General features: G+C 42.3%; 1 protein-coding gene across 9 annotated transcripts in view; it reads right to left on the bottom strand.

The window, feature by feature from the left end:
- The window catches only part of ARFGEF3 (ARFGEF family member 3), a 139,981-nt gene that overhangs the window by 7,877 nt on the left and 109,278 nt on the right, over window positions 1-22,826 (bottom strand). For 8 of the 9 annotated variants that reach the window (XM_089777278.1, XM_075924267.2, XM_075924268.2 and 5 more), the window contains 2 exons: window positions 16,190-17,411; window positions 10,984-13,876 (listed from right to left, as the gene is read on the bottom strand). The exons of the other annotated variant lie outside the window; for it this stretch is intronic. In XM_089777278.1, the coding sequence (XP_089633404.1) occupies window positions 13,685-13,876; window positions 16,190-17,411 (1,414 nt within the window). In that variant the 3' untranslated portion in view covers window positions 10,984-13,684. Of the gene's footprint in view, window positions 1-10,983; window positions 13,877-16,189; window positions 17,412-22,826 lie in introns of those variants that run through there. 9 annotated transcript variants of the gene reach the window in all.

Here is a 22,826-nt window from a genome sequence, read left to right as displayed (position 1 = left end):
AGCAAGCAGCAGTTCAGCCCCTGCTTGCATCTATTTTATTAACTATTCCTTTCCTAATGATTCCTAATATTGTTAGCTTTTTTGACTGCCACTGCATACTGAGTGTGTGTGTGTTCATATGCACCCCATATATTTAGCACTTTTACCAGATGTGATATTAAGTATAAAATTACTTAAAGGACTGATTCTTTATTGGGACAGTTTTCCTATTTAACTGAGAGATGAAGTGATGAAGTAACTTGCAACAAAATTAGCTGCTCCCTGGCCTTGTTGATAGACATGTACTGAGAGTCTCTCACTGATGTACTATTCTTGGTGCCAATATTAATGCAGGCAGCTGCTGCCATTTTTTCCACCATATTTGATCCACTGGAGGTGTCAGGAGATCTAGAAGGTATCTCTGGCTCCTAGATACTGGCTGTGGTCTAGGAATGCTTTTCTTCCTTTCCAGGCCACATGGCAAGATGTAGCATGGAGAGAACTGCTTGAGGCTTGATGCACATAAGCCTGTTCAAGCAACTCTGCTATGGGAGCAAGGGGGCAGAACCAAGGCCTTGATGTTCTTCAGTTGTTTCCTGCTGTTTTCAAATCTGTGGAAGCATTTGGTTTCGGATGTCTGCCTCCAAGGTAGACAGGACAATGTCCCTCAGCAAGGATGCTTGTCCTCCTGAAAGCATGTGTTGTTTGAAATTCAGTAAGTTTAATTAGAAGAAATGCAAGAGTCTATTCAAAAGGCAGGGCTACTCAACTTTGGAAGCCCCAGGGGGGCCACAATGATACTCACAGCACATATTGAGGGTCGTAATTTAAGTGTGGTTGTATATGCATCCAAATATATATGCAAATAGCTTCTTTCACACTGACAGGCATGAATACAAAGATTAAAGCAAGACTACACAACACACAGGCCCCATTTAAGTCAGTTCTGCTGCTATTAATAAAATGCAATATTTACCTGATTTCCACCCCTATATGACAGCACTTTTAATGAGCAATGACAGTCCAGGAATTTAACTACTAAAATGCATATCAGCAGAAGACCATTATAATGACTACTTTTTTTGTTTTGGCTCCCATCCATGGGCTGTGTTGAGCCCCGCATAAATCCAAACTATACTGCGAGCTGCATGTGGATAGGGTTGCCAGGTGTCCAGTTTTGAACCGGACAGTCTGGTATTTGAGCTTTCTCTCTGGGAAACACACTGAGAAAATACTGGACATAGAAAATACTGGACATTTATAATTAAGTTTTATTATTATCATGAGTATCCATATGTAGTCGTGTACACGCTCATGCAGTGTGAGTGTGTATACTAGCCAGGCAGTACGCAACTACACAGTAGAGAGGAGGGGGGTGGGATGGAAACCCTGGGGCTAGACTTGCCTGTGTGTTTGCCGCGGCCATGTGTGGGATGGGCAGCAACCTGGGATCTGCATGCACCTGGGCCAGCCCAGCTCCCAGCTGTCTGGTCCTGCCCTGCTCCCCCTGATCTCCTCCCAGCTATCCCCGCTCCCCACAACCCTCTCCCGGCCAGTCCTGCTTCCCATCGGCTAGTTCTCCACACACACCCCTCCCCTGCTCCCAATCTGAGATCGTGTGTCCGGTATTTTTTTAAACCATCTGGTAACCCTGCATGTTGAGTAGCCGTGGTCTATAGCAAACTACACTGTGCAGAATTTCCCTTCCCCCTTCTCTCCTAAAATATGAAGAAAATTTGACAGAGTATCTAGAAAAAATGATTAGGCAAGCTACATTTCAAACAGCACCTTGTTTTCTTTTTTCATGGTCGGCTTTGCAAACTAATAATCTTTGATCTCTAGAGCTTCAAGTTGGCCACAAGAGCCTATATGAAGGTATTTAAATTATTTAGTGTTCTTTTAGAAGAAAAGGTAATGTATGCAAGAGAGATGTAAGATCTGCTCTGATGATCACCAGAGCAGCTGGGACTGTACCTGCATAGCAAGATATATCAGAGGGCTTAAACTTCTTGGCTTTTTCAGTGAAGCCCATCGTAATTCAATTCAGGAATCCAATACGTATATTTTTCCCATGAGGGAATTAATTACATTTCTGCGTGGAACGTTTTGACACAAGCACCTTTTGTCACTTTTCTCTCCCTATACGAGATATGCACAGTAGGTTTAGAATTGATTTCCCTCTTGTCCTTCTTCAGTTGATATTGTCACTGGATTGTCCAGCCTTGAAACCACTTTGAATGTTTACCTTTGGTCAGCTTTTGTCTCCTTGATCCTGTGGGCAATAATTTATTTACTAGGGTTCATTTTGGAAATCTCCACCAAATCTTAAGGTATTTTGAATAAGTGGATCACTGCCCAATCTTTTATGTTCACATCACATTTTGAACAGGTCTCACATGGTTGGCTCCAAAGCCTGCGTCTTCTCTTTTTGCTCATATTTTTCCAAATCAGTAGAGTAACACCAGGTCATTATTTAATAGATTAAGTAGAAGCAACCTAAGGTCATCAGTCTGTGACTCTGGATTTGGGAAGAATTCATTACTTCACAACAAGAATGTTCTGTCAACTTCCTTCTGTTGTTTATAAAATTAAAGCAGAAAGAACAATATTTAGAAATGTCCATTGTCTAGCAAAATAACTAATCAAAACCATACCAATAAAGCTGATAGTATTTCTTGTTTGGGGTAATGTTCATTTTAACATTGCTTTGACACTATTTGCTTTCCATTATATTTTAATTCATGTGGCTGGATATGAAGGTGCCTTTGCCCTGGAAACAACAAGTTTGCAATTATCTTCTTGATAACATGGATCATTCATTTCCATAACAGCCATTACTTTTATGGCAAACTAAAGCGATTTGGGGAGATTCCTTGGTTGTGAGGGCTATTGTTCCTACTAACTTTCTTGTATATATTTGTTACATTTATAGTTAATTTTTAATTCAGCATGTTATGTAGCTGTATTGTGATATATTTTAAAGACTCCCTCCCTCCCTCCGTCCCCCGCCCTTTCTGATGAAAGGAATAGAATAAAACAATGAAATACTGTTTCTGAAGATTAAAAATCACAAAGAATAATGCACAAATAGCAATGTGGACATTCTGGATGAAGCTATGAAGCTTAGGTGTTTGGATGGGTTTGAGAGACCAAGCTTTTGCCTGAGCCAAATGTCCTATTACTATTTTGAATGTGCTAGGTAGAACCCTGCTAGTGTAAGTCTACTTATGCTAGGTGTGTGCCTGGCTCCCAGCTGCAGCATAGACATAGATAACTGCCCCATGAAGACCCTGCGATCATGAAATAAAAAGGTACCTAGTGAGTGTTGGTCCTGGGACTACATGAACTAGTTACCTTTCAGTTGGCTTTCCTCTGCAGCATGGGGTCATTTGCAGGCTTAAACTAGTGTGATCAGTAGGTTCTCTAAAATGTCGGAGGGGTAGCTGAGTTAGTCTGTAACTGGAAAAACAAAAAATAGTCGTGCAGCACCTTAGAGACTAACAAAACATGTAGCTGGTATCACGAGCTTTTGTGGGCACAACCCACTTCTTCAGATGAATGGAATTAGTCTTTAAGTAGATTCTCTGTAACTTGAAGTCTCTCTAAACCATGTTTTGAGGTATTCCATAGCCAGAGGCTGGGATCTGGGGGATGGGGGGGGGGGGGGGGGGGGGGGGGAGGCGGCACCAGTCACATGCCCGTTCAGCCTGGAGAAGGTCCAGAACAACCCCTTCTGCTTGAAGTCCTGCCATTGCCCCACCTCCATCCCTCCTCCTCCTACCTCCAGCCAAAGCTGCCTGAGGGACGAGCAAGGCCAGAGGGCTGCTGCTGGCACGTCCCCTGCACTCACCAGCAGTGAGGTGGGAAGTGCAGCCATGTGGCTCTAGCTTGTGCTGCTCTCTGGCTGCACCATGCCGCTTTGCTTCTGGAGAGTGCTGGGGTGATCCTGCCTCCTCCCTGGGAACAGAACAGATGTAGAGCAGCAAGAGCTGGGCTGCTTTGTTGCGCTTTCCCTGCTGATTGCTGGCTAGTCCCTCCTGCCTTGAGATGCCTCCTATTCTTGCCCCCCCCCCCATATACATGTTGCCCCTGTCAGTAACTCAGCCGCAGGCTAGTGATGTGTTACAGGAATGAACAAGCAAGGATCTATGCCCAGTAAAGTACAGGAGGTCACGCTATGTTCATGATGGTCCTTTTAGGGAAATGCCTTAATTTTCTATCCGTGTAGTTGTATCCTTTATGGCATGCGTGTTGGGCTAAATCAGGAGGGGCAGTCGTATGGAAATTCACAATATTGCAATAAACTGATTTACTTGACCAAGTGGAACTACATTTTCCCAGTTCCTACGCTGGATATAGAACCTCCAAAGGGCACCACTGCATCTTCTTCAGTCTTTAGCCAGGTTCAAACTCAGTGTCGTAAATGTTACCCAGACTGAGTTTTGTTATATTTTGAAACCATATTGAGGGGTATCTTGAGAGTGACTCAGCAAAGGTGGTTGGAATATGGATGGAAGGAAATAGGAATCACTCTGGAAGGAAGGCCTTTAACCCTGCATCTTGATCTTAGAACTAGTCTGTGTTAGTGAGTTGTAAAAAGTGGGCTCCATTTCTGTTCTGCTCACAAACCAGGACACAGTTGTACAGATGGATAGGAATGCTCCAAAACAGAGCACAATGACGCACAGAGCAGAATTTCCTATTCTGGAAACTGAGAGCACAGTCATGTATGCAACCCCTACATTTGCATCTCGCAGAACTAACATTAAAACTAAAATTATAGCATTTACAAGGAAAAATGAGTAGCTGATGATAAATCTGCACAACTGAACAAAACAGGTAATGTATGCTACAGCACTCTAGTGTGTTAGCAACGTGAGAATCAGGCAGCTACAAATAAGAGAATGTATAGTTGGTGAAAGGATTAAGTAAAGTAGTCTCATATAGATGAGCTAATGGGAAGTTTTGTTCACCAGTCAATTAATAAAAGCCAAAGCAATGCATTAAGTTTGTATTTTTCTTGTGCTTGGTTTATGAGCTCACCAACTCTGCTGAAGGACACACAGTGCTTGAGGTTAAAAAACCTTACCTATTAAATATTTATCATAGCCACTTTCCTGACAAACGGCTGGAATTTAAGCCAATGCATGGAGGAAGTACAAGTGCCCTCTGTGCAATTGAAAGAAATCTGATACTTTCTATTTTGTGTGCAGTGCAATTTAAGGTGGACCTGATCCTGCCCTCACTGGCCTACACCCAAGGTTATACCACTGATGTGAATGGTGGAAAAACCAGAGCAAGTGAGAAAGCAGGTCTTGTAGAGAAGGGAGTCACTCTCCCCTGAAAAAGAGGAATTGCACTTCCTATGTTGGTTATCCAGTAGTCATTTTGCTCCGGCAACACTGTTTAGGAGGAAATGAAGATAATCTAATTGGAGTTCCATGACCATGTTAGGCAGCAGGAAATCTGGTGGACTACATTTGATACCTCTTCCTCCTCTGAGTATCTTTCCCCCTCCCCCTCCCCCCCCAGCAAACTCAATAACCATTACATTTTGCATCCACAACAGGTTATAGAAGGTTTCTTTTACTGTGGTGACATGAAATTATCTGGTACTTTAGCAACCTGTGTTCTCAAGTTGCCATAGATCTAAATTCAAAGAATTAGCAAGAAGTGTGTGTGTGTGTGTGTGTGTGTTGTTTGAGCATGTATTTGGTTGCTGAGTGTAACAGTCTAGTTAAATACAAATTAGATTTGCTAAATATGTGTTAAATTATAGCTGGGGTTTTCAAAAACTGGCTAGGATATGTAGGGTAAAAGTGCCTAAATAACTTAGCCTCCCATTTTCAAAATGAACAAATAGTTCCAAAGATATTCAGGCACCTAAACATAAAGCGTAGGTGCCTTGTGGGCTTTTCAAAAGCATCTTTGCAGGTTAGGTGCCTAACTCCCATTTAAATCATAAGAATGGCCATACTTGGTCAGACCAAAGGTCTATCTAGCCCAGTATCCTCTCTTCCAACAGTGGCCAATGCCAGATACCTCCGAGGGAATGAACAGAACAGGTAATCAAGTGATCCCTCTCCTGTTATCCATTTCTTGCCCTTGACAGAGGCTAGAGACACCATTCCCACACATTCTGGCTTGGTCGTAACCTCCATGAATGTATTTAGTTTTTTTTTTTTTTTTTTTTTTTTTTTTTTTTGAACCCTGTTAAATTCCTGGTCTTCACAACATCCTCTAGCAAGGAGTTCTACAGGTTGACACTGTGCTGAATGAAGAAAAACTTCCTTTTGCTTGTTTTAAACTTGCTAACTATTAATTTCATTTGGTGACCCCAAGCTTGTATGTTATGAGAACAAGTAAATAACTTTTTCTTCTTCTCTTTCTCCATATCTGTCATGGTTTTATAGATCTCCTATCATATCCCCCCTTAGTCTCCTCTTTTCTAAGATGAAAAGTCCTGGTCTTTTTAATCTCTCTCTATATGGCTCCTGTTCCAAACCCCTAATAATTTTTGTTGCCCTTTTCTGAATCTTTTCCAGTGCAGATATATCTTTTTTGAGATGAGGCAATCATATCTATATGCAGTATTCAAGATGTGGGTGTACCATGGATTTATATAAAGACAATAAGATATTCTCTGTCTTATTCACTATCCTTTTATATAATGATTCCTAACATTCTATTTGCTTTTTTGACTGCCGCTGCATATTGAGTGGATGCTTTCAGAAAACTATCCACAATGACACCAAGATCTCTCTAGTTTTGTGAGATCCTTTTGAAGCTCTTCATAGTCTACTTTTTTTTAACTATCTTGAGCAGTTTAGTATCATCTGCAAATTTTGCTACCTCACTCTTACTCCTTTCTCTAGATCGTTTACAAATAGGTTGAATATGATTGGTCCCAGTACAGACTCTTGGGGGACACCACTAGTTACCTCTCTCTCCATTCTGAAAATTGACTATTTATTCTAACCCTGTGTTTCCTGTCTTTTAACCAGTTATCAATCCACAAGAGGACCTTCCCACTTATCCCATAACAACTAACTTTACTTAAGAGCCTTTGATGAGGGATCTTGTCAATGGCTTTCTGGAAATCTAAGTACATTATATCCACTGGATCCCTTCTGCACGTGCTTGTTGACACCCTCAAAGAACTTTAATAAGGCACGATTTCCCTTTACAGAAACTATGTTGACTTTTCCCCAACAAATTATGTTCATCAAAGCCCAAGGGTTCTCATTGAGTTAAATGGGAGTTGGGCACCTGTTCTACTTTTGAACATTCCACAAGGTGTCTGTTTGCATTTCTAGGCATGTAAACATTTTGTCCCTTTTGAAGATGGGTTTCGCGGTAAAATTTTCAAACGTGTCTCATTCTCAACATCTGAGTGGCTAAAACTCTGACATCAGCCTATGTTACTAAATAACAAGTATTCCATGGTGCCCCTACTCTGCTGCTTCAGTTGACTGACCTGTGAAAGGATCGTATAACTGCCGAAAAGAAAATTTAGATACTTTTCTTTGCATTTTGCTTCTTTATTCTACAACACAAGCAACATTAAATACAGTTTATAATTTGTTTTAAAATATTTTCCTTTCTGAATTCAGTTTGAATAATATATACACAAAATACATTTTGCAAGCCAGCTTACAGCCCCCTGTTGGGCAATGGACACACAACCAAACAAACATTGCGGCACAAAAGAACACACAGGTATGAGGCAGTGTTGCTTCTCTAAAGGACACAAAGAAAGATAGGAGACAAGATATGTGGGAATCACAGCTAGCTGAGCATTAGGGCTTAGATCCTTGAAGATATTTAGGTACCTAATGTCAATGTCTGTCTACCTTTTGAGGACCTGGATGTGGATCATTGTGTGAGAACTGTTTAGAATGTAAACCAAATGTACTAACTTCCTTCACAAGGCTAGTTAGTCTGTGGAAAATTATCAGAGGCTCCTTATGAACATATGACCACGAAGGTGTACTCCTGGGATTAGTGTTTCTTGTAGTAAGATGCTTGTTAGGGCAGTCATCACCATGGGAATACTCTAGTCAAATCTCACAATCACTTTCAAACAGGAAAGAGAGAGATCTTTGGCATAGTTTTAAGATGGCAAATGGAGGATCAACTCCCTTTGGCTTTATTTTCTAGTCATTGTAGAAGGGGGAAAAGAGGTAGGGTGCTCTAGTCTGTTACAATGTCATATGTGGCAAACACACACAATTAGGGGAACTGCAAGCACAGATTCCAAGGCCCATGAAGCAATGTGTTGTGACTAACTCCTAGGCTACATCTACACTGTCCCCTTTTTCGGAAGGGGCATGCTAATTTTCAGCTTCGGAATAGGGAAATCCCCGGGGGATTTAAATATCCCCCGGGGATTTAAATAAAGATGTCCGCCGCTTTTTTTCCGGCTTGGGGAAAAGCCGGAAAAAAGCGTCTAGACTGGCCCGATCCTCCGGAATAAAGCCCTATTCCGGAGGATCTCTTATTCCTACTTTGAAAGTATTTCCCTATTCCGAAGCTGAAAATTAGCATGCCCCTTCCGAAAAATGGGACAGTGTAGACGTAGCCCCACTGTATCCCCTCATTGTGCAGGACCTGCTCATGTAGTGACAGAGAACTGCAGCAGCCTTCACTCTGTCCTTCTCATCGCCTCTGTGTAGAATCGTGTGTTTGCTACGCAGCTAGGCTCTAAGAAGTGGTCAAAGCCATTTTGATTATGGCACATTGGTTCATTCACCATTCAAAGCTAATCACCTGCACCCTCTTACCAGCGCAGCTATTGTTCATTTCAGTCACTGCTTGTTGAATGATGGTGGTTTCTTAGCTCAGCCCAAATTTGGGACAGAGAAAGAAATGTTGAATAGGAAGTCTGAGTCCAAGAACGTTTTCATGATGCGTGTTTTTTTTGTTTGGTTGGGGTTTTTTTTGGCTAAAGAAACTATTACCTGATTCGGTGGTTCTGATGCTCAGTTCTTTATAACAGCAAAAATGAGTGTGCCAAATATGGGTCTAAAATGAAGGGCAGTTTAGAGGTATGATCCCATGCCCTGATTCCAGTTTTATTCCAGTGCAATGCCAGAGACTTGCAAAAAGATGTCGATTTTTCTCCCCTAAAACTTTTAGCCTGAGCCTCTGAATATAAATACATATTTATTTTACATAGTCATTACAAAAGGAGAACTTTGCAGCACTCCTTTATTTGTCTTTTTATGGCCAAAGCAAAACCACTTTGGGCCAAAGCGCTTGCCTGTTCGTCTGGTACATTAGGACACTGTGGTGAGGAATGGGTCTGGTGGAGTGTGTGTTCCAAGTTGAGGCATTAATTACACTAAATTGGAGTGAGCCTGTCAGGAGGAGTCGTCAGTGATCTGATCAATGCATTTATGCAACTGGGACTGGAGTATTGCCAGTAATGGTTGCTAAAGAAATCCTATGAGTAGTAGCCTCATGAGCTCTTAAGGAATGTGGAAGGTGTGGGGGAAAATGCATCCTTTGCAGCACAGTGATACTGTTTACATAACATGGCATACAAGTGCAATGTTTGATTTTATGTAATCTTGACCTCTTTTGCAATTGCTAGGTTTTTTTTTTTTTTAAAGTGAATGTCAGTATTCATTTCTTTAAAATCCAAAGTGTTTCTGAAAACTGGAGTGGGGGAATCCTCAAATTTCATGAGCTGCTCTAGAACGAGGGCCTGTATACCTCCAAAAGGTCTTTGAGATACCTTGCAACCTCCTGAGAACCTGAAAAGGTAAGCCAGATAAGGGTTTGATCTTGATTCATTCAGACTTCAGTAGTGCAGAACTGTGTCCTAAGTGCTGCAAGGAGATACAAATCTCAAGAAGCGCATAGTACTGGCCTTATCTCTTGCATGCTTAAAGGAGGTGTGCATCAAGGGCCACATCTCATTAGGGTTCCTCTCCTGTGAACCCACCAGGAGTTGTGCCTCTTTTTTTAATCAAAACAGAACTCATGATGAGTGGTAAAGCATGCAGTGGGGGCATGCTGCATATGAAACGGCTTAACTCTGGTGAATGCACTGCATCAGTACAGGTGGCAGTGGTACAATTCTCTACTGTAGGCTATTTTTCTTCATTTTGGATCTATGTGCACAGCTCATGAGTTTCAAAGCTGAATCTGGAATCTTCAATTTGTTTTGCTGAAGGAGCAGAAAATCTGAGGAGGGGCTCTGAGCTTTTAGCAGTTGTTTCAACAAAAACCACAGCGGGTATATTTTAAACAATATGAAGAGGTTCTACACACAAAATCTCATTAACAAACAATACCCAGGACCACCATGCAACACTTGAAAAATGTTCCCTTGAAGTTCAACTTGACAGGACAGCCTTATAAAAGCACTGCATATTTAAATTTAAAATCACCTTCAAAACAGGAAAAAGAACAAAACAGTTTCATGGCATCTCATTAGAGCACAGGAGCAGTTTCTTTCACTGACAAAATGGAGAAAACCTTTTCATAATTTACTGCATTATTATTTACAAAGGTGCAGAAGCTGGCAGAACTTGTACATTCATTGTCTTCTTTCCAATTAAAAACAAACACACACAAATGTGTGACACAAAAAAATAGAAATAAACACAGAAGCAAGTCAGGTAAAGTATCCAGTTTTTAACCAGAGCTAGAAAGTACTGAATCTGTCTGTAAAGAATTATAAACCAGGCTGATTTTAAAGGCTGTTATGAATGCGCCAATTAAACTAGTAATATCACCGCCTCGTGCTATTATCCTAGCACAGCTTGAAATATAAACTTTGGTGTTTTCTGTAGGACTCACGTGTGAAAGAGGATACTTTCATTTAAGTGGAAATCGAACTGTCTGCTCCACAAAAGAATGTGTACCCATACACATCAGTAGGCAACATCAGTTTTACTATTACTACCTGACTAGTATGCAGTTCTTTCTAAAAGCCAAGACCTTGCATTTTCTACAAGTGTTTCTTTAAGCTTTTCCCCAAATTATTTTTGTGTGGTGTGTTTTGTTTTGTTTTGTTTTTTTTAAACTGACTAGAGTTAGAGTAATTTCTGGGAATCTGAGGTGCTTCTCATAAATCAGCTGATTGCTTAAGTTTTACAGTCACATTTTACTATTTTAAAAATGTTTTTCTTCCATTCTAGAGCTATATCAATACATGACACAGTGAATCCACTGTGTGTAAATTTCATTGTCTAAAGCAATAGAATTTCTCTAATCTTTACAATAGTATGTATTGTTTATGCTAATTAAAAAAATCAGCTGAAGCATGCATGTAAAGCTTCTGATGTCACTTGGCTTTAATTTTGGAACAAAAGCCCTAGTTCAGGACAGACTATTTAATCACTATGGGGTGCAGTTTTGCAGCTGTATTGGGCCCATGATATTAGAGACACAAGGTGGATGAGAGAGGGTTTTTTTGTAAATATAAGAAAAGATAGTTACCTTGTCCAGTAAATTGTGTGATTAAGTAAGCAGAGAATACTGTAGCATGACACCTTGGCTTGCAAGCAGATAGGAAAAAACACAGGCAGTATAGCAAGTTGGTGTGGGTTGTAGTGCAGAGGGTGTGAATCTAACTTACCATGTGGACCAGCCCTCTGTTACATGGATGGCGGGAGAGGGAGGACAACAGTAGCTTTAATCCACCTTTGTATGCCCCACATTTTAGGTTTTACAGCTGTGCGCCGGACCCCTGGTGTGTAACTTACACTCTATTCCTTCAATCAGGACATGTGAAGCAGGAACTGGCCATAGCATTGTGCAATCCAGACATGTCCCTGATCCTGCCCCGCACACTAGATGACTGGGAGGAAGATATGGGGAGAGCTCTTGTATTACCTCTACAGTGGTTAGAGAGGGGCTACTATCAGGGGGCCATTTCTTCCCTCTGTAAACCTATCTGAGCCGTAGCATAATGGAGAATTAGCATGCGTTTGCTTTTTTTGCTGGAGTTCATCGTGCCTCATCAAGCTTTCTACACAAATTATTCATGAAATTATTCCAAAGTACTAAGAGTTTATCAGAAATGTAGACCCCGATCCTGTAAAATCAGCACAGGAGAACCTTGTGCTATATTTAAAAGGTGTGCCACTCCAATGGGGTTCCTTGCAGAATCAACATGTTCTTGCTGGCTGAGGTTCATTTTTTTTAAAATGAGGAGCATTTGCATTGTTGTACACCAGTAAAGGCAGAAACTATACACTGGTGAACTCTGCTCAAGCTGAGGGTGCAGGGAACTCAGTCTGAGGCACCTCTTCTGACCAGCTGAGGGTAACACTGCCAGCTCTTTTCCAATTTGACTCCTGTGAACAAGTGGTACAGGTGGGGAAAGAGGGATGTGTATATATAGCTGCAAATGACGGGGATCCACAGAGCTACAGCAAACAGGGTGCACACATGAGACTACCTTCTTATGTGAAAACATGCAAGCCAATTCTATGTATAAGGCGCTGATGTATATCGTATAGTATTCCCATCATGTGTGATTGAATGCGAGGGTTTGCCTCAATTCTGTTTTGCAGATTGTAATTTAACTCACTAGTGCATATTCTTCACAGAACTACCACTGACCTCAGTGGGAGTAACGGATGTGGAATGAATGGAATAGTGTCTGCACTGTGGATTGGTGGAGAGGATTGTGCTGTATGTGTGGCTGATAGTAGGTTGGAGAGGAGACCTGGCACTTCCACCTTTCTTCAAGCCATACCAAATATGTTAGCAGCAAAAAGTGCCCACTATCCCAAGGCTGTGCTACAGTAGCCTCTCTTACGCAGAGCTGACTTTTTCCTTTGTCTGGTTTACAGCAGGGATCTTCCTAAGGTACAATGAAAAGCAGCCACACAAAGCCGCAGGCTTAAAATTTTAATGACTACTAAGCAGCGAGGGCAGTACTACGTTTGGATATGTAAGAATCCTTAGGGTGTCTGTTTTCCCAGATCTGTGTCTTGGTTTCAAATGGAAAATATAAAGAGTACCACTAGCAACCAACCAACCACTTCCCTCTGGCTTCCCTTTTTGTACCCTTACCTTTTTCCTCACAGTTATTCCGTTATCTAAATGTGTGACTTAGGTGATCCAATTGTCTACAAACTGGGCTTTCAAGCACAACAATCAACTCTTGTACTTAAAGTGCCATCTCTATCCACCAATTATTGAATCCTCTGAACCTTCAATTACTGGGGTCCATAATATTACAGGTTCAAAAAATGGAGGCCATGTAAGACCAGTCTGATAATTTTGGTCCTAAATCTTGGGAATTAAAGATTCACGTGAGATCCATTTAGTGAATACAGTTGCTTTCACCTCAACTCCATCCACACAGATGTTCTTCTCCATCTATTTTTTCCTCACTTCAGAAGCATTCATACACAGTCCTACCGTTCACAGATGAAAATACCTAATATGACATTTACTGAGCCATTATATATCAGCCTGATTTACTAACAATTTTCAGATTCATCACTTGGTTTCATTTCATGCTATTTAATGTGAACTGTAGAGCATCCTTTGTTAGTGTGAGACTGACACACACAATCTTAAGTGGGTAGGGGACATGAAGAGCCTGTTATTTCAGAATTTATCACCACCAATGGGCAATGTATGTGTAGCTCCATCCCTGTTACTTTCAGTAACGGTATTGTTTGTATATCTGTAAAAGCCTTGGATTCCTTCTTCTCTTGTTAATGAAAATTTCCTTTTACACAATGATATCATAGACCCTTCCCACTCTTCCCAGCCATTCTCTCACAGCCTGACGGACACGGATGTCGGTCACGTGACAAGTGAGCTGACTGATACAGGGGAACACGGCTGGCTGGAGGGCTGTGAATATTTGGTCTGGCAGGGTCTGAATCTGGTTGAGAACTGTCAGCACCATGTTAGTCCATGCCTAAAACAAATTTGAAAAACATAATTTGCTGTACAGAATCAGAAAACATCCATATAAATAGTCACTGGACTAGCATATTATGGGCATCAATTTGCTACCTGTGGCACCATTATAAATCAGTAGTAGTAATAGTCAGAGGAGTTACATTGGGGTATTACTGATGTAACTGACATGAGAAGCAGGCTTTTTGTCTCAATCCCACTCTACATCTTAAAACCAGACTTTTTTCCCCAACCTTTCATACCATTAGAATCCTTGTTGTTAATAAAATCTGGAGCCTCCTTTCTCCCCTTCCCCCCCCCCCCAAAAAAGAGAAAAAGGGTTCTGTGAAGGACCTTTTTCTCCTTTCAACTCAAACTAAGCTGAACATGTTGCAAAGGGGAACAGTCACAGGAGATTTAATAAGGGGTTAAGATGAATGGACCTTCTCTTCACTGAAAGACTCATAAGGCATGTCTATACTCGCAAGAAGATCGATGTCCCGGAGGTCAATCTTCTAGCATTCCATTAGTGGGTCTAATACAGACCTCTAAATCAAATGCCGAGGGCACTCCTATTGGTGTTCAGTACTCCTTGTTCGGCAAAGCCACCCGCTGTATGGATACCACATGGCTCGGCTTAAGGTAAACCAACTCCACCTATGCATTTTGCTTAGTTGGAGTCGTGTACCTTAAGCTAACCTGCCTGGTCTAGTGTAAACCAGGCCTTAAAGAGCTCTACAAACTACACTGTCATTAGGTTAGGGTCAGGTTGTAATGGAGAGGAAGGAAGCCCTCCATAGCTGTGCAACCAGGTGCCTAAAGCCAGCTTGAGAAACAGCCTGCGTGAAGAAAACTGGCAGCTGTCAGAGTCTGGAACTTGGTTCTAATTGTCCTGGGGTAGGAGAGGATAGTCTTTTCTGACCCAAGAGATCATGAAGGAAGATTGTTGAGGGTGCCTAGTTTTTGCACAGCTGTGTCTTTGGCCCTGGCACTCAGTGCGTGTGCTAAAGGGAGACACAAAGGGCTTCATCTTTTTGGAGATGCAGCAAAGTACATTCCAGGAGGGTAATCTCAACAGATGGTGTATGAGTTAATCCCATTGATTTTAGAAATTGCTTGCACTTTCTGGAGAGAACAGTCTCCTCTTGGGTCACATTATATGGTAAAAGAAAGACTATGACCGCAGGAAAAATCCAGAACGATGCTAGCATGTTTCCCACTCATGCCATTTTATATATAAGGTATTTAGGCTGAACAGTGAGTGTATCACCATTATATTGTTTCTTTGTAAATACTGTCCTATCACAAAATGACCACAAGTCCAAAGTTTGGTGCCTGTAGTGTCGGTCCCTACTTAGGGGGTGCAAATGGTAATTAGTCACCAGTTCAATATTGCTATTCTGAAATTGACAAAAGCAGCAATTTGATTACAAGAGCATTGGAAGTACAGCCCTACTTGAATTGCAGGATGACTGTCAAATATTTGGCTGAGTTGTGGACAAGACATGAAAAAATTACAGAAAAGTAATAATGGATCTTTCTTAATTGCTATAATTCGGAAAAGTCAGAGAAGACCCATTCGTTTAGGAAAAAGTTGCTGGAACAATAAAACACTTGAGTATTGTATTATGCCTGCTTTTTTTTTATCTAAAATTTTTCTGCAATTATATTACAGGTATTAATGCATGGGGGCTGATGATGGTAGCCCCAGCTTCTACCAGTTTGACTGCCCATATTTATTGCAAACCTCAATGTTTGCAAAACTGTGGTCTGTATAAAGTAAGCTAATTAAAATAAAAACTGCTGTGGAAGTTTAATATTGTAGAATTTTCAATTTCTGCAATATCACAAATAAAGGCCTTAAACATCAGATGTCAGACAACTGGCAACATTTCCGAAAGCACCAAAGGCTATGTCTGTACTGCAGCTGGCGTGTGTGAATTCCAAACCAGGTAGACGCTGAGTTCTAGTGCATTAGCCTCAAGATGAGCCACTGCAAATGTGTCTACCTGCGCTGGGAATTGTACCACCCTAAGTGACTTAGAAACCTAAGTTTCATTTTCAACAAAGGCTACTAATTAGCTACATTACTTTTGAAAATGGGACATAAGCTTGCAAGTCACTTAAGCGCTTCACAAAATTTTACCAAATAGCTCCCATTCCAATTTCACTGAAGTCTCTGACTATTGTGCCACCGAATACTCTTTCTCTGATCTGATCATGATGTAGGAACACATCAATCCTAGTTTGTAGGGATACTCCTAGACATTTTGGTTTAGTCGTTTCTACCCCTTTTGGTGGTATTCTGCCATAATCTGCCAATGTAACTTACCTGGATTTGTGCCTCTGCATCTCGCACAGATATGTTCAGGGAGCTGACTGTAGATCCTGAGCGTGGTCGCTTCTCTTGCCTCAAGATCTCTGGGCCAGCACTGAAGGAATGCCTCATTTGGCCCTGGTCCACCAGATGCTGCGGTCGCTGGGGGAGTGGTGAATCCTGCCCCCTCGAGCCCAGGAACTCTCCCTTCTTTTCCACTTTGACATCTTTGGTGAAAGAAGTCAAGCTTTGCTGCTGCTTCCTTTTCTTATACTCTGTCATGAGTTTGGAGATAGTTTTATCAGTGGCTATTGTGTAGATTTTGTTGCCAGCACTCTCCCACCATTCTTTTTTCCTGGCTTGGTCTTTTTTCTCTATTTTAGGGCTCAATGGTGGGAGTACCAGCATTTCTCCAGTCCCTCCCCTGGGAGTCAGATTGTCTAAGTGGTCCCTAATTTGACTTCTGTCATCTTCTGAAGGTGTATCTTTTCCAGACAGCCCACCGGTTGATGGGGTGGAGGTTTCAGATTGAAAGGATGGTAGGATGAAAAAAGGGTCCCCTTTGAAAACTGGAGGTTCCTCCACAGTATTCTCCAAGTCCAGATGCATTTGGATGTAGTTGTTACAGAGTTCCATGCATAGCTTGTGAAGCCTTTTGATTAACCAAGCCCAGTCTGCATTGCTCACCGGCTGAACACTCAAAGATGGTATTCTAGCTCTCCATTGTCTCTTTTCCTTCCCTCTTGGGGGGCTGACTTGGGCAGTTTCCTCAAAAATGTCTTCATCTTCTGAAGAGCATTGCTGGGAAGAGTCTGTGCTTCTTTCGTCATCCTCAAACAGGATCTTCTTCACCTGCTCTGCAGTCATGTTCTCCTGGTTTGTCAGTATAGCACAGACCAAGGCATGGAAGTAAATGTTAAAGCTCATTGCTGACTGGCGATACAAGTTGGCAGCTCCACTAATGCCAGACACTTTTTTCAGCAAGCACTTCAACCCAGGCCGTGTGTCAAACTCTCTGGCTGTCCGATAGGAATCCAGCAGTAAGTCAAAGATGACAGCCAAATTCTGCATGGAAATGTACCCGAGGAAGCCAGCCAGTTTGTTTTCTGGCACTTGTATTGTCTTGTCATCTATGTGAGAGGGGCCCTTCACAAACTCTTCCAACAAGATATCATACAAATTTTGGAGCAGCACTTGATGAGACAACAGACTCACCACTATTGTCCTGAAGGGGATACTTGATGTCAAGAGAGGGGGAGGGAAAAAAAAGGGGGGGGAGGGGATTATGAACTGTTAGTAAAACAGTAACATGTGAATTATAAATTGAGTTACAGCAATACACTGCATTTTAAAATGAGCCATGAAAGCTACACAATCCTGCAAATCTTTGCTTCAGTAGCCTTGACTCTCATTTGAAGTCTCGTTTATTACGATCTATTGGATAAGGATGCGGAGCAAAAGTTTTCTGGATCGGGTCCTATTCAAAATGTAATGAGTATTTCAATACTGTAGTATGCCTTTGCTACTTTTGTAGCCTTTGGGCATGATTGACATCAGCTGTGGGATCAAATATTTTCTTTCAGTATCAATAACTAAGCTTACTTAGGAAGACTGTAGACTAATATGTCAGCATCTCCTGATTTTTGCTTTGCTTAGGTCCTTGTACTTTCTTCTCTCCTTATTGCGCTTTGATTAAATTCATATAGAGGAGTGGCAAGCTTCCTGCCACTAGAGAGAGCCAAAGCTCAGCTTTGCCATGGCAGATCTGACTAGACACAAACTGACTAATTCCTGGTTTCCATTTCCCCTGTAGTAGGGCCAAGAACCTCTTTAAAAGCTTCCCAGAGCAGCTGGACACTAACTATAAGGAATGTGGTGGAGACAGCATAGAAGCTCTTGTTCTAAAGCAGATTGGTTGCATATAGGAACAGATTCCTATATATCTCTAATATGGAATGGAAAATATAGTATCCCCCCTAATGGGTATTATTCCCAGACTTGTGTATATACAGGCAGTCCCCGGGTTACGTACAAGATAGGGACTGTAGGTTTGTTCTTAAGTTGAATCTGTATGTAAGTCGGAACTGGCGTCCAGATTCAGCCGCTGCTGAAACTGATCAGTTTCAACAGTGGCTGAATCTGGACGCCAGTTCTGACTTACATACAGATTCAACTTAAGAACCCCAGGCATCCCCAAGTCAGCTGCTGCTGAAACTGATCAGCGGCTGATTCTAGGAAGCCCGGGGCAGGGGCTTCCTGTAGTCCGCCACTGGTCAGTTTCAGCAGCGGCTGACTTGGGGATGCCTGGGGCAGAGCAGCTGGGGTGCTGCTGGGTTGGTCCAGTAGCGCCGCCGCTCCTCGGCGCTACTGGACCAACCCAGCAGCACCCAAGCTGCTCTGCCCCAGGCGTCCTGATTCAGCCGCTGCTGAATCTGACCAGCAGTGGCTGAATCAGGAGCCTGGGGCAGAACAGCTGGGGTGCTGCCCGGTTGGTCCAGTAGCGCCCAGAGCGGCGCTACAGGACCAACTGGCAGCGCCCCAGCTGCTGTACCACAGGTGTCTGGAGCATGGGGGCAGCGGGACAGCCCAGACCCACCGTGGCTGTCTGCTGCCCGCGTGCTCCGCGGCTTTGCTCTGCTTTGCTCCCCCCCCTCCTGGTCTGCAGACCGGGGGGGGGGGCGCAAAGCAGAGCCAAGCCGCGGAGCGCGCGATCAGCTGACGGCCCAGACGCATCTGCGCTGTCAGCTGGCCGGGCGCTCCGGGGCTTGGCTCTGCTTTGCCCCCCCCCGGTCTGCAGACCAGGAGGACGGGGGGGGGGGGGGGGGGGAAAGCAGAGCCAAGCCTCGGAGCTCGTTGGCAGCGGACAGCCCTGTCCGCTGCCCACGTGTTCCGCCGCTTTGCTTCCTCTCCCTGGTCTGCTGGAGACCAGGGAGAGGAACCCCGTTTGTAACTGCGGATCCGACATAAGTCGGATCCGCGTAACTCGGCGACTGCCTGTGTGTGTGTGTGTGTGTGTGTGTGTGTGTGTGTGTGTGTCCCCATTCTTCTCAGTGAGATCAGGAACATCCTGCCATACATCACTCAATGATCTGCACAGGAAATCTAGAATGCTAAAACATCATCTTATTGTCATGATAAAATTTTGCAGCTATTTCATTAGTGAGTAAATGTTTAGAATCCCACAGTATAAATCCAGTTAGGAAGAAAAGCTAGCATAATTAAGGCACTGGTGTTTTGTTTTAATCCTACAAATCACCAACATTTTAGTTCAATAATTTTCTTAATCTCTTCAGTCTTTGCATACAGCCACAGATGCTATGATGTCAGAACTAGAACTGATCCTGTGGTAAATGTATGGATAGCAGAGTCTGTTGTGACTGACAGGAAGAGCTGAGTGCTAGTATTCTAGAGTTGTCTCAGCACATTGCTAGAGGTACAAATAGATGTTACTGTGGTAGAAGAGCTACCTCTGTTTTGATGTAATTTCTGTGGGCACACATGTGCAGCAGTCACAGGTCAGAGAACGTAGTGTCAGAGTGCTGTTGTGGCAAATTTACCATGCATGCCTGTTGGCCATGAAGTACAAGTGATTCCGTGAAGTTTGGAATGGCTTCATATTACATGACATCTGTCATGATGACAAAATCCTATGAATATTCAGGAGCTCTTTTCTAGCAGATAATTTACAAACATTAGGGACCAGGATTTATGGGGCCAAACATAGTACTATTAAACACTGGTGCCCTTATGCCCCATAGTTAGAGCCCTGCACAGATATTTTTTTTATCCTTATCCTCAAAAATGAGCTGCAACTAACCAAAGCTATATCTGCGGATGTGGATATCCCCAGATACCTGGAGTTGGCAAATGCCTGTTAAATGGCTCGTTCAAAGGTTCAGTGTTGTGCTGATTAATAGGCTTTTTCACTTTTAAGTTAACTAGATCCTTTCCAGAGGACATGAATCCAGGAAGAGGTAGGTAGAAGGACATTAAGACCCAGTGGTGCCCCACATTTTGGGGTGTTGCACCCAGGTGCATATTCTGAATATGGGTAAGGACGGCACTGTTCCTGACTGATGCTCCAATTCAACAAGGTACTTGCGCATGAGCATAACTTTAAGCAAAGGACTACTTCCATTGTCTTGAAAGGGACTAATCATGTGCCAGTCAATGGAGTGGTGATTGCAGGTCTAAGTGTTGCCACCCTCAGTAATGCAACACCTAAATATCTTTAAAAATCTGAGCCTAACTGACTTAGGAGCCTAAATCTCATTTTCAAAATGGTTGTAGGCACTTGAGTCTAATTGCCTTTGCATGTCAGTAGGATTTTGGTTTCTAAGTGCTTAAATTCCTTTTGAAAATTAGACTTAGGATCATATCAGTTAGGGTCTGCAACACTGAGCACTAGGATTCCTGAACACCTTTCAAAATCTGGGCCGTACAGTTAAATAGGATATTTGTTTGCAGTACTGCTTGGCCAGGATGTTGTTTCCTAGGTAAAACACCCAACTAAGGTGCTGGTAAAGACACACAAACAAGGGTACATAACTCTAATCCTGTTAGAGCATAATGTTGTTACTGCAAATTGTGAAACAATATTGTAGGAAAAGAAATGCTCCCTTACCCCAGCTTCCTGTGGAACAATGCAGCATTAATGAAGCAAAAAAATCAAATGGGAAAAGAGAAATCCCATGAGGTTAAAGCAAAGCTTCAGCATGGTAACAATTTTTAGCATGCGAGACTGGCAATAGCTATATTGTTGGAGAAAACAATACAAAGGAAAATAATGGCACAGCCAAGAGTTGAGCCCCATTCTGGTGAAGAGGAGGCTAAAAAAATGGAAACCCCATGGCCACTGGAATGTGGCTATGGGCTGCAGTTGCAGTAGCCAGAACCTTAGGCCCTTTAAATAGCCATTGGAACCCCACATGGTGCAGTCCAGGCAATGCAGAGGGCTAGCTGCTCTAATCCTACCCCCTCCCACCTGAGACCCTGCCCGAGGTGGAGCTGAGCCCCACCCACATCGCCCTTGGCCCAGCAAAAATCTGTCACCAGACCTGGGAAATCCATTTATAAATGAAAATGGACCCCAACACCTGGTGATTTAGTCCCTACACAAGTCTACTGGTGCTGAAATGGCTCTCAGTACTTGTGTTTAGTACAGTGATCCTTTTGAAAGGTCCATGCTCCCTTATAAATGTTCAATTATGGCTTGCCACTTATGCCATTACACTGGAAAGTGCTCCCATCTCCTCTGTGTACACTAAGGCTGCATCTAGACAATAGAAATCTAGACAATAGCATGTACCTGGAAATAAGCAATGCGATTTGAGCTATGCAAATTGTCACTTATTTTGAAATAGCTTATTTCAAAATTTGGCACTGTCTCCACAGCACTTATTTCGAAATAAATTGCTATTCCGCTGACTTCCTTAATCCTCGTATGATGAGGTTTACAGGAAGTTGGAGTAAGAAGCCCGTTATTTTGAATTTATTTCAAAGTAACGGGCTTCCTGTTTAGCTAGCACATTATTTTGGAATAACAGACATTATTCCAAAATAACTCTGCTGTGTAGACGTACCCTAAGTAGGCAAAGGAATGTTGCACAATTTGTCCCATTCTTTAGGATGGTGCTGGTTATTCTCTCGAGAGGAGAAGCAGGAAGCATAGGGATTGCAGCTGTGAAATATCTTTGCACACCCTTGCAAGGAAATTAAGTTGCATTGTCCTCCTTTCTCCTTAGCCAAAGAAGGATCATCAGGATCTGTGCCTTACTGTGAGCAAGACTACTACTCTGAATGAGGAACACAAGGACTTGCCACAGACCATTTATCACACAGAATTCATCCCCAAATGTTTCATTGTTGGCAGTACATTTCCACCCATATAAATGCAGGTCCTGGATTCACAATTCTGATACTGCGTTCCATTTATGCTACTGGGGTTGACGTTATCTTTTGACACTGCTGAACACTATCAAACTAAGTGCATGTGATAAAGTTAGAATGCGAAGTGTCAGGTAATAACTCGCAGATCTTTCAGTGTTAGACTGACTGAATACTTGAAAGAGTGGTGTTTACAAAACCACCACCACCCACACATACATTTCCTCAGCTTAGTATATAAAGCACAACACTGGTAGTTTTGGACAATGCTTTTGCTAACCTAGGGTTAGCTTACTTTGATCCACTAGTTCCACTGTCCTACATTTTTTTTGTTCTTCATCCAAAAAAATATAATGGTCCTTTATTTAACAAGCAAAAATTTTTTTTTTAACCATAACAAAAGTAGAAACATTTGTGGGGTACAAATTAGTTATTCTGGTTCTAATTTCTACATATTATGGCCATGTACAAAACAGCATAACCATTTGTCTCCATGGTGAGTGCAAATTTTTGAAAACTTAAACAGGATCTTCTATTTTTGGCTGCTGAAAAATTCAACTCCATTCATATATCTCACACACACACACACACACACACACAGTTCCCAATAAATGATTTGCCAATTCTTTTTCCAGTCTAGTTTTCACATACCATGTGATGAGGCTATTGAACCTTTCTTTGAGAGACTACTACACAGACTAATAGTTCTCAATGATAGGAAGATCTGCCTGCAATTTGCCTAAATTTTCCTAATTCCAGCCCTGGT

This window comes from Pelodiscus sinensis, chromosome 3, assembly GCF_052426305.1.
Source record: "Pelodiscus sinensis isolate ZL-2025 chromosome 3, ASM5242630v1, whole genome shotgun sequence".
Lineage (NCBI taxonomy): Eukaryota > Metazoa > Chordata > Testudines > Trionychidae > Pelodiscus > Pelodiscus sinensis.
Note: the sequence above shows the minus strand (reverse complement) of the source record. Positions and strands in the feature narration are given on the sequence as shown.